Source organism: Rhea americana, unplaced genomic scaffold (genome assembly GCF_003343005.1).
Source record: "Rhea americana isolate MKP2758 unplaced genomic scaffold, rheAme1 scaffold_475, whole genome shotgun sequence".
In the NCBI taxonomy this organism is placed as follows: domain Eukaryota; kingdom Metazoa; phylum Chordata; class Aves; order Rheiformes; family Rheidae; genus Rhea; species Rhea americana.
In genome coordinates, this window is record NW_028186618.1 from 149,815 (window position 1) to 162,263 (window position 12,449).

The 12,449-nt window shown below is 37.2% G+C and overlaps 2 protein-coding genes across 2 annotated transcripts in view; one reads left to right on the plus strand and one right to left on the minus strand.

Annotated features, from left to right (window-relative positions):
* Positions 1 to 7,589, plus strand: part of WRAP73 (WD repeat containing, antisense to TP73) — a 17,710-nt gene extending 10,121 nt beyond the window's left edge. The window contains exons 5-12 of the mRNA XM_085316617.1: positions 314 to 417; positions 1,273 to 1,359; positions 2,249 to 2,383; positions 2,473 to 2,550; positions 3,910 to 4,012; positions 5,008 to 5,133; positions 5,999 to 6,190; positions 7,160 to 7,589. Coding sequence (XP_085172743.1) covers positions 314 to 417; positions 1,273 to 1,359; positions 2,249 to 2,383; positions 2,473 to 2,550; positions 3,910 to 4,012; positions 5,008 to 5,133; positions 5,999 to 6,190; positions 7,160 to 7,269 — 935 coding nt within the window. The 3' untranslated portion in view covers positions 7,270 to 7,589. The remainder of the gene's footprint in view (positions 1 to 313; positions 418 to 1,272; positions 1,360 to 2,248; positions 2,384 to 2,472; positions 2,551 to 3,909; positions 4,013 to 5,007; positions 5,134 to 5,998; positions 6,191 to 7,159) is intronic.
* A 613-nt stretch (positions 7,590 to 8,202) lies between these two features.
* On the minus strand, positions 8,203 to 11,954 carry TPRG1L (tumor protein p63 regulated 1 like). The gene is made up of 4 exons (XM_085316608.1): positions 11,886 to 11,954; positions 11,273 to 11,496; positions 10,498 to 10,651; positions 8,203 to 9,687 (listed from the first exon to the last, which is right to left on the minus strand). Exons 1-4 carry the CDS (start codon positions 11,952 to 11,954, stop codon positions 9,493 to 9,495), a joined length of 642 nt encoding a protein of 213 aa, XP_085172734.1. The 3' UTR covers positions 8,203 to 9,492.
* Positions 11,955 to 12,449: the final 495 nt, after the last annotated feature.

Consider the following 12,449-nt stretch of genomic DNA (forward strand, 5'->3'; position numbering starts at 1 on the left):
GTTAGATGAAAACTGCATATTAAATCTGACTGTGGATTTTATAAAATGACTGTCAGTAATCAARCAGGTGATTTTAAAGAAGCATGCTGAAGTTCTTCAATAGCTGTGAAGGTGCAGCCTTAGAAATAGTGTACTGAMAGCTTAAGAATTACTGGGTTAACAAAACAGATTGGCTTGAAAAAGCTCTGTTGATCKGTGATCAAATCTTCTGTGAAGCTAATGTTTTGTTTCCTTTTGCTTCCTCTTTGAGTTAGGAGTTACTGATTTGCTTTCTGATTATTATTTTTTAATCAACTTTCTATCTCATTGCCAGGAATAGCTTTCACTAAAGACGGCCGCTATATGGCCTTAGCAGAAAGGCGTGACTGCAAAGAYTTTATTAGCCTCTTTGTATGCAGTGACTGGCAGCTATTGAGAGTAAGATATGTCTTTGCTTTCCAATGCTTTTGCATAGACTACATGTACACTCTGCATGCTCTTTTAAATACATWGTTGCTTTGCTAGTCTAGTTTTAGGTTTATCAGTGCAGTTTCTTGCCAGTGTCTGACCCCTTCACTGGCTTGCAGGCATACATTTTTAGCAGAGGAATTCTGTTAAGTCATATATATGTCTAACAAATTCCTGATGGAATGCAGTAATTCTGCCTCCAAATTTTTATCTGAGCTTATTTACAATAAACTATTCTGCAGTAATAATTGTTGAAACTACRGACTGCTTGACAGAGTGATAATGAAATCCTCTTATTTTCTGTTTAAAAGTGAAAATGGGCTATGCAGAATGCACTTTAGCAGGTCTTAAAGGACTAGATGAATCTGTGGAATTTAAAACCCAATAAGAATTAGTCTGTACATGGCCTCACCTCTGGTTCAGGAAGTCTGAATGTCATTGGAAACCRATAAAAGTAATTTGGGGAGATAACAGAAAATGTTTGCTATGTTCCTGAGCTCTTACCTGATGACCCAGTCCCAGTCTTCCTGAGATAAGGATTTAGGCTARATAGATTTCTTGACTGATTCAATGTAATTTTTATTTTCTTACAAAATGCTGTTCGTTTAAAAACATACCAACTTCTTGATTTTTCTGGAAAGAGAAACCAAAGTGGTGGTGAATGCAGTATGTTTAAAAAATCTACTTATACGCTAGTAAAAGTCTGTTATACTTGTGATAGGAATTAAGGGGAAAAAATGAGGATTTTGTTTTGAAATCAGATGCAACAGTGTTTCTTAGTATAATGTTGTAAATGGTTTTATGTCTTTTTCTTGTGGGGGGCAGCATTTTGACACTGAAACACAGGATCTGTTTGGGATTGAATGGGCTCCTAACGGCTGTGTTCTGGCAGTGTGGGATACCTGTCTGGAGGTATGAGAAAAAGCAAATTATTTTCTTTGAARTCAAGTTGTTGTCTTTAGCCATTGTGTGTAAAGCAGTAACTGAAGCAATCTAATYTTGTAATATCTTTTAACAAACATAACAAATGCTGCAACTCTAAGAAAATCTTTAAAATATAATACTTGTATTAGCAATGTGTGTCCTTACATGTTATGTGAAACTTACCTAGATCTTTTTAATGATAACAATTATATTATTAGCGTTCTTTCTAATGTAACTAAAAATGTTACAAATTTTAACTTTGATTTTAAACATAGCATAAGCAGCTATTAAGATAGTGAATGAATTATTCTGTTTAGACTTTTCTGCAGTATTAATTTACGTTGCATTGCATAGTGACTTCACAGTTAACAGAATGTACTCATCCAAAAAATTAGCAAGGAATACATAAATTGCTGTCCTTACTGCTCTGAATGCACAAACTTGTAGATGCAGAAGAAGAGATATGGGCWTAAGAATGTGGGCAACATGATCAAAGCAAATGCCACTGGGAACAGGCAGGGATCTACCTCTGACATCCTTCATCGGATGACTGCCGATGCTGAAGGAGTATGAGGGTCTCCCTTAATGGCATCAACTATTGGCACTGCTGAAGAAACTGTTGGGCTAGGTGGGCTGTTGCCCTGACCCAGAAGGGCATTTATGTTCACAGGAACAGGTCGGGCGTGTTTCAGAGTGCCAGAGGAATCAAGGAGGTGRCCTAGAACATTTTGTCTCGTAGCACAGATGGAAACGGAGACCGTGATTTCTGTATTTAACTTACTGCATTTTAAGCTGTGAGTTTGGCAAGAGTGCTTTTGCCTGTCTGTGACTTTTAATGCTATTGTTAGTCTTGAGAATTAATCAGTTTGTATTTCAGTATAAAATACTGCTGTACTCCCTTGATGGCAGACTGCTTTCCACATATCAGGCTTATGAATGGTCGCTAGGCATAAAATCAATTGCCTGGAGTCCCAGCAGTCAATTTTTGGCGATTGGCAGCTATGATGAAAAGGTAAGAATAGAAAAGAAATGAAACATATTTAAGTTATTTGCAAAACTTTGTCATAACAGTTTTCTCCTGCGATGCTTGCTTTGAATTAGGTGCGTATCTTGAACCATGTAACTTGGAAGAAGATCACAGAGTTTGAGCATCCAGCAACCATTACTAATCCAAAGACAGTAAGTATAGGTCCAAAATCCACTGAATCATTGACAGCACTTTGTTAGTGCTGCTGTTTGTCTGAAAGATGCTGGTAAATCAATTCCATTCTGGAGATTTTGCTGCTTTTTTCTTTCTTTTTTTTTTTCCTCCTGCTAATCTGTAAATAGTGCTTACAAGGATTGGAATTGCATAAAGATTTGTGGATACTAGAAAAATATAGAATTACTTTCAAGTTCTGTGGCATACACACATCTAATCCTCTCTGTCAGTGCTAGCACTAATGGAGTCTCAGAGGTTTTCTGTTATATGCCAACATATTTTGGTGTAGGTGGTTGATTGCATTATAATTTTGGGTATGTGGATGACGAGACCAAGCTGAGAAATTTAGCAGAGAATAGACAGGTCTCAGTTTTATGCAACTCGCAGCATTAAACAGCGTTTGAACTCGACTGTGATCAGATTTAGATTTTGCAATTACAAGCTCAGTCAGCTCACCTAAAGAGGGTTTCTTGCAAACATCTGCCATCACTTATATTTAATCTTGCAGATGTATATAGTCTCTGGATGGTTAGTGGCAGCAAAGAAGCTTTTGCTTCAAAAAAGCATGAATTGTTCTCATTCTTCAAGGTAAAAAAGAGCACTTTGTAATAGCATTGCATGCTATTGCAAAGGAAGGACTGGTCTTTTGTTTTTTTTGCAGGTATCCTACAAGTGACTGCATGTGTAGATTGTAAATCTGCAAAATTCACCTGATTGCGCTAATGCCTCTTAATCTGTAAAATGAACCTCAGCAGAATTTTTCCCTACTGAAAAATAGTCTTAGGTGTGAAATATGTGAAGGAAAACAAATGGAAATTGCTCTTTTAATCGCTTGTTACAAAGACCAGAATTTCCATTGATCCTTCCACCACCAGCCCCAAGGCTTGTGTTTGGGAATAGTAAAGATATTTTAATATCACACCTATAAATTACTATTACCTCCTGCAATGTTGCACTTTAATTGCATTCTACCATAAAAGATTATATTTGTTACAAAAATGAAGTCCATGTTCCCAACAAAATAAAGATTTATTGTWTTGCCAAATTTAGCTTCCAGGGATAATGAATGAGACATACCCTGTTGGACTCATTCTTCATCGACTTCAATTTTATTTATTTATCACAGAAGTGTTTTCCTGATCATGGTTTTAAACTACAAATGATTTACTGAGAATGCCAGATTCAGTATTTGCCCGTTTGAAACCCTTTCCTCCTTTGAAGAAATAGAAGATGCGGAATTCTAATATACTTGAAAATAAGTTACTGGGATGTGGATGGCTTGGTAATATCCAATTCTCTTAAGCCTTTCTGTAGAACTTGCTCTTGTGTCTTTGTAGATTGTGTATAAAGAAGCAGAGAAATCCCCATCTGTTGAAACTGAGAGACTGACTTTCCCTCCGAGAGCATTGGCTAGTTCTCTCTTCAGCACCCAGAGTAAATGTAAGCCGAAGCTTACTAAAATGAGGCACTTGAGTTTGCTATGTGAAGTGTTTCTTTAAATAAACATTACAGGCAAACTGTTTTAAAAAAAAAAGGCAACAAAAAAGATAACTGTCTTTTGATACTGGAATAGATCCTCTGGATGCTTTGCTCAAGTCTCCTGAATTATCTGAAATACTTCCAAGGGCAGTAAGGAGGTGAATTAAAGAGATACTGTAGAAGAGAACTGTAATTGCTTTGGCAGAGGAGAAGTAGCAGGCAGATCTTCAGTGTTGGGGTTCCTTGCAAAAATTACCTTAACTTTGTGTGATTTTTTTTTTCATTTGTCCAGTCTATACAGTAGTCTTTCATGTCTTAGTTAGTTGCAGATAACTGTGATAGATTTTTAACTGCTAAAATATGATGAATTTAGTGTGTGGCAATTCCTACAATAAAAAAGGCATCAAAAGGCACTCTTGCGTCCTTTTAGGATAGTAATTACTCCCTTAAATAGGAGGTTAAGTGAAAAAAAGAAAAAAGGGATTTGACAAAGTGATTTGTCTAAGAGGCTGTAGTCCTAGCGATACTTTAAACTTACCTTCAGACAATAGACTCAAATAGTGAAGAAGTCATAGAAAATGTATGATTAATACATTTTTTCTACTATCTTTGTCTCATTACTTAAGGGGCTGTAATTTCATGACTATTTTGCCTTGTACTGATGTTTGTTTGAAACACTAGTTAAAAGATAGTGAAAATTTGATCTATGTTTTATAGTTTAATCTCAGACTTGCCTGGATTTCCAGGCCCTTTTTATGTGCAGAAGGGCAAGAATAATAAACTGTTTATATGAAGATACAAAGCATTAAAGAAATTGAGATTCTTTTTGGTTGCAGGGTCTTGCAGAAGAGTAAAATACTGCCCTATCATTTCAGAGATTAACTTTTAACAGTTGGAATATAAATATTTAGCCCATCCAGGCTTGCATAGTAAAGTACTTTTATTTCAAATTGCAGATGCTATTTCCCAGGTGCCAGTTTCTTTACAGTATGTCAAACCAGTTGCYGATAGGGCAAATCCCAAAATCGGGGTTGGAATGCTGGCATTCAGTCCGGATAATTGTTTCTTGGCAACCAAAAATGGTAAGTTCCTAATGGACTCTTATTAAAGGAGAAATCTATTTGTTATGTAAATGGTATTATTTTCATACAATAAACAAGGACAATTGAGTTATTTTGCACTATGGGAAGACTCATCGTCCTATTCAAAATTAACTCATTATTGTGCGAACACTTCAGGGCTACAGAGGAAATCAGCCTATGTCCTCTAACATCATAATATATTATGAGCTGTGACCCACTTAYTGCGTTAACTCACAATCTTGGCTTTCTGTTTAATAGGTGCTGTGATTTCCTGTGTGTGTGTGTGTATTTATATTTATATAGATATTTATATGTATGTGTTCCATTTTTGAATAGTGAGTTTATATATGAAATAATATATATTTGTATATRAAATATATAAACTCACTGCATTTGGCATTTGAAAATGGGCCACAAATCTATCTTCCTTTGTTTAYAGCAAGTATCTCTTTAAAAGGCAGAATTTCTTGAAGCCTGTAATAGTTGGGTTTTGATTAGCCCAAATAATAAAGTTATGGAATTAATATTTAACTTCGCCTCTTGAYGGGGCTGAGGACTGTTTGCTTCAGGATGCAAAACTTGTGGTTCAAAGGCAAAACCTACAAACAGCAGCATAATTGTGAATAATTTCATAAAAGCTAGTGAAGGACTGGAAGATAAACTCTTTCTATTCTTTTTGCAGTTTCTGCAAAACAAAATTTAAGGTGCTGTCAGGTGAAACTGCAGTGGTGTTAAATGTGTTGTACCTGAATGATTTGTGTATTGTTAGACCTCATTTAATGTCTATTTCTTAAAAATAAATATATGCACCTTCTTTTTATTTTCCATCTAATATTCATGTGGTTACTCTTTCCTTTTCTGATAGATAATATTCCTAATGCTGTCTGGATCTGGGACATTCAAAAGCTGAAACTGTTTGTAGTCTTGGAGCAGTTGTGCGCAATCCAGTCTTTCCAATGGGATCCACGACAATCTCGACTTGCTATATGTACAGGAAATAGCAAAGTGTATTTATGGTCCCCAGCTGGATGCGTATCCGTACAGATTCCAATGGAAGGTAAGGCTGCCTGCARCAACCTCCACAAATCATCATTGCCTTTTTATTTACAAAATATTTTTCCCACTTACAAATTGACCAAAATGTTTGTTGTGTAAAGGTTCAGAAGTGCACTTGGAGCTTCTTAAAAACAGGTATTTCTATCTACAGAAAAGGCATTCGCAGTGAGACAATAGTAAATATGGGAAAATTATATCAAGAAGAGAGCACAGAGGTTTAAACTGGTTTATTGTTGCTTTGATCATATGATATGGTGAAGTCTTTCTCAAGACTTGTATCAGTTTGTTTCTATAGAAACAAAAGCTGTCCAGAATGGCAGGTGTTGAAATGCCTACAATGATTTTGGGTATTTTTGAAAAYAACTAAACCATAACAAAGCACTGTTGGGGGGGGAGAGGGAGGGGTATGAGTATGTTCAATCAAATGTGTACGGATAGATTTGAGAACATATGGGACCTGAACTCTGACTCAACCAGCATGATGGAAAGTTTTCTGTGTTTTGCAATGAGTCATATCACACCATTAGCTAGACCACGTAAACATCTTTTGTGTTAGGCAGAAAAGAAACAAATCACAAAGTTTCAGGTTTGTCCTTTCTATAAAGCTACCACCTAGATCGTCAGGTTATGCAGCTCTGCACCACTGCACAGTCCTGTAGCATTTGTTTGCATTGAAATGATGTGGCCACAGACCTGACTGTGATTGTATATGGAGCACAAAGTGACTGTAGATTATGCTATGTGAAGGGGGAAAAGAGTGAGTGCTGGAGCCACCTATGTGCATTTAGATACCAGAGAGCAAACTGGGTCTAGTATAGCAGGACAAAAATGAGTCACTCTTAAGCCTCCTGGGGGGGYGGGGAGAGCAGGCATCTTTTSYKRKSKYWRYRRYYRYWRMSMYMRSAAAAGATAGTCAACCATCCTACTCCAGCTTTCAACTTCTTGCTGATAAAGTGWTTTGTTTCTACAGGTGACCTCCAGATCCTCTCTCTTTGCTGGCATTCTAGTGGAGATTCCATGGCACTTTTGAGTAAGGATAACTTTTGTGTGTGTTACTTAGAAAGAGAGGAGGTAAAATAATCATTTATATTAAAAAATGTTGGCAATTTTGAGGGAAAGTGAGAAAAGGTCAACCTGTTGTCCAATCTCAAGCTGTTGTGTACTAATGAACTATTTATTTGAAGGAGCATAAACTCCACTGTGTGAACTGCTGTGATTGTATTTGAATGATGTGATTTTACAGGATAGAGAATGAAGCCTGGATTTTAAGGAAATTTCAGTATTGCTGTAGTTGAACTTCCTTAACTATGAAACTTATTTTCTAAAATTGTAGCTGTGTGAATATGATGTATAGACATTATTTGAATTTGTAATTCCCAATAAATATTTTGTTAATTATTTATCTTGYGTGACCCTAACTATAAGCCTGCATTCTTCCAGTCTAAATCTGAGAGAAACCTGAAGTCTATTTCACTATCATCATCTTGGTTWAACTGCAACTGCACAATACTGTCAGTGACATGATTGAATGGCTATTGTATATCTCAAAACAAGGAAACGGTTATTTGCACATAGCAACAYAGAATGTACACAACTTGTATCTACACCAGCCAGGCAACAGATTCTCTCACCTRTTAGAATTAAATATTGTAGCAGAAGTAGATACATGAAGACACTTTTTTTAGTGAATTGATTACTGCTAAAACAAAATTAGTCCTTTGTTCAAAGAGCAAATTAAGTAATTTATAATAATTACTTTTCCAGTCAGATGTTAACCACTAATAGCAGTAGTGCCAGGACTACTCTGGATTTATTACATGGAGTTATTCAAGAAAGATCGTATCTGCTACTTTCAAATGGYGTGCTGTACAACAGGGAACTGAAGTTGGGGCTTTAAACCCCACTGTGTTAAGAGAGCAGACAACTGTTTAGTGTCAGATTGGAGTGGACAGTTCAGTAGGGAACAAATGGCRGAACTTCAGTCTCCACAAAATGAAGAACAAAGAACAATACTTAAGTTGAATTCAACTTTACTACAAGATTAACAAAAGTTAAATAGATATCTCTGAAAACACTTGGAGAAGGGCATGCAGTTTGTTGCGTTCATTCCATCATCACTTCCACTTTACAAAAGTTTCAGAAACATACATCTACTTTATTTAAGTTCAGGAAAAAAATACCACTGCTGCGTAGAATTTTATTCAGCCATATAGTAGCAGAGAAATGCAATGGTAAAATGACATGTAGAAGGTCATACACAGTGAAAAAGCTTGTTGCAATAACATAATGAGCAACTGTGGTTGTAGTAGCTCCTGTGTGGCATCTGAAAGTGATTCTGTTCTCAAGATTTGTGTGAGGTTAAGTGCAAAGTTATGTAAATCAAGACTGAGACAGATAAAACTAAGCACTGTACATCAAAGTCCTGCTCTGCTGTTGTCCCGAACTAGAGTAGATTTAAGAAAAATTTCTAAGAATATAAATCTAATCCAAGTAGAATTCAAGTCATAAAGTTTTCTGTACATAGTAACTCTGAAGGCAAATGTGTTTGAGGCTTTTGGCTATATTGTTTCAAGATGCATCTTTATTATATGGTTGCAGCTTGTTGCTGCAACTGAGAAGCCTTAAAGTTACATTCAGTTTTGAGAAAGGGAGACTCTTACAAAAAGCTAATGAATTTCTATTCAGTGATATACTTCAGTTTATAAAGTAATAGTTCAAGTACACTGTTTTTCAGATGGTAGAGCAGTATAGCCTTAACCAAATTTGCTGACTTGGTGTTTTGCTAAAGAATGACACAGCTTTAAAATTTCTTGATATGGAATTAATCAAAAKGTTAAGATTACTGTAATCTTGAGTCACTAATACCTCTTTGAACCATGCTAATCAATCCCAAACACACYACATGATTTGAGCTTATATATAGGGATACAGTAGCAAGTTCATGCCATATTACAGTTGTACCTTGGATATTTGTGTGAAATGTCTGTAGCTGATACCAGTCACAGTTAAGCACATAGCTAGAAATGGAAGAGGAAATACCACTGTTCACTAGTCTTGCATATGAGCCAGTAAGAATTGAAAATTCGGTACAAAATACAAGAACGATGCTATCTGGTGTCCACTTCAGATTAATCTGCTGTGAGTTCTAGCAATCTTCACGATCAGATACTTATGTGAACTGATGATTTTGCTTTTATTCCCATGACTTCATTTTGATTATCGAGCATTCTGCCACACAGTGTGCTCTCTCCAGGAAACTAATTTCAGTTTGCTTTRCTTTGAAAACATTAAATGCAACAAATCTTAAAATCCAATTTTGCCTCTTGTCATGGAGTAGCCAAGTTTTGCCTCGTTGTTGATGAAGGACATCAATCCCAGGTAAGTTTCAATCAGAAGAGGACGCTCCAGCACTAGAACTCCATTAGCTCTTCCTGGCAATGGTGACTCCTTATGGGCTTTCTTCACTGCTTGAATTAGTTGAGTTTTAAAGTTTTCCAGCTGAAAGAAAAGATTACTGTGATGTTAATTTTCCATTTTTAAAAACTGTTATGCTTTCATAGGTAAAGAGCTTCTGATGTTTAAGTATAAAGGATTAACACTAAAGTTGTAATTGTCTTGGAGCTCGCGCTCTGTAATAAGTTTTACATTGACATTTAACCTTTTATGATGCAGTTAACTTCGTGTGTGGACACTGTCCACATATAAGCCTAAGTATGTGAGCTAGATGCATAAAGATTTATCAGTGACAAATATTGCTTATCGTTGGCCATAGAATTCTCTTGCCCTTGTAGCTGATGTGCTGAAGTTAAAGTAATTKAACATTCCATTTTCAAGTAGAAACCTTCAGAGGAAAGCCACCATTTAAAAGGAGAAGACACCTAAGTGAAGGTTTAAATTTAGAAGCTATAGATTTTGTTTAATTAGGTTGTAGTTCTAGATGCAAAGTCAGGCATCTGCCCATCATATAAACAAAACAAAAGTAGGAATAGCAGCAAAGTGTATCTTCTTTTGAGTTTTACATCCTTTTTATTTATTTATTTATTTATTGTATGTTTGGAAATTTCAGCATCCTTTTGGTATAAACCRGCTATGATTAATCACCAAAAATGACTTGCAGCATTAGGAAAACTGTTGTGCTGCCCTGCAGACTCAAAACTKGGAGGATGATGACACTTAGCTTACAACTAAGTTCTGTGTCTTTGATTTAATTGCTTGCACTTGATTATTTTGAAAAGATATAGCAGATAAAGTAGTGTCCAGCCTCTGATTGTTACAAGCCACCTAGAACAGAAGAGGTGATTTTCTTACTAGGCAAAGGGATGCAATCTTCTCATCAGCATCTGCCATTGGATGCTCAGTGAACGTGGCATATGGAACATTTGTGGACCATGGATTCCATCGGTTTATGAAGGAGGCACGACTTTGCTTGTCCCACTGAATTCGAATACCAATACCTTCTCGCCTGGTATTGAAAACAGCAGAATTGATATGGTAAGACATTTAAGTCTTTGTAGCAAGTTTAATTAGACGTGCTGCCTGAAAAAGATGAACGCTGCTTAAAACTGGAAGTTAAAATTTAGTTTGATAATAGGTTTTCCTCTAGCAAATTAAGAGAAATTCAACYGGTTATGGAACCTGTTGCTGAAATTCAGCCCCTGAAATATGTAAAGATACTTAAAAGCTGAGTGCAGAAAGGTTGAGCTCATTCGACATATAGGACACAAAGCCTAAACAGTACTGCCAGTGACAGCCTACGCTTAAGTATGACCTGATATTTACATACAGCTTTCTAATAATGCTGATGTACTACTGCCACCTACTGCATTATATAAGGGTGATGAACTTCTGCTCTAAAATCCATTGATCTCATCCTGAAAGTCCTCGAGTGACTCACTTCTAATGTAACTAAGTGTCCCAGCAAGACAGCAGCTACTCTCCGATTTTTCTAATGAAGTTTCAGTAGTTGTTTACAAAGTCAACTAGTGAACATCAGCATACGGAAGAATTTTTAAACTTGATTACTGGTTAGTGATAAAGGCTGACAGTTCAAACTATTTACGATAACGGTACTAYGTCAACTTACTTGTTCAGAGATTTAGGTGGGAACTCAAACTCCCCTACAGAGATGGTATCAACTGCATTGAGTGATACTCTCGTCACGTGCTGGCACTGCAGGCTAATGAAGTCATATTTACAGATCAGAAGGGACCAGTCTGTGATGAGAACGAGACGCTCCTTCTCATTATTCCAGTGATCAATTCTGGCAAGATAACAAAGGCTGTGAGTTTGGGCAGTTTTCTTGGCTGTCTAGAATTTCTTAATAGCTTGACAAATAGAAGAGCCACTGAGGAGAACAAACTTAAGTCTTGGTAACACAGAATTTTTCCATTATATCCTCCTCTTTGAATCAGCCAGTCTACTAAGAGGTTGAATGCTACAATGTAAATACAAAAATAGGAAAATATTAAGAACACTGGAACAAGTCTGAGATGTTAAAGAGCTTCTAATGCTACCTCATGTTATCTGAGACCAAGTGCTGCAAATATTCAATGTTAAATGGAACAGATGGCCGTTTCCAACAAATCCTCCAGTAAGTGTTTAACACTGTGCTATTAGCTTGATAGTGTTCTTACTAAAGTGTTACTAACCATATTTGTTCACGTTCAGGGGAGAAAGTTTTCTTAACTAGTTTGTACATTCAAAAGCTTGTCCGTTTCTTCAGACTTTAAAAAAGAGGTGTTACCTTTCCGAAAACATGTTGCCATCCTACAGTCTTGAACGGCTGCAGCTATAACACAGTTTCATCCTCTGAACAATCTGGAGTAGGTCACGTTTTCACTCCAGCTGTAACGGGCTCAGATTTAAAAGAGCACCTTCAAGATCTGCAACAGCTCTTTTTTATGGTTACCGATTTAACCGTCTTTACGAAAATTAGTGACGGCCTAATGTTTTAACAGGAGCCCTAAGGTAAAGCTGATGAGAGCACGATTGCCCCTGTCGAGTCAAGGTAAGTGCTAAGGGCGAGACTAGGCGAGTGGCTGGAGCATTTCCGCCTGCCGCGCAGCTCTCGCTCGGTCGGTCGCTGCCACCGTGACTCGCGCCACGCTGCAACGGCTGCAGGCGGCTCTGGGAGCTCCTGGCTCTAGCAGCGCCTGGGCGCGCAGGCCTGCGCGAAGCTCCCTGCTCCGAAGGCGGGCGGCACGTTCAGCCGGCGGTTTGCTCCCGTCGCCCAGTCTGGCTCTCGGGACGTGGGGCAGCGG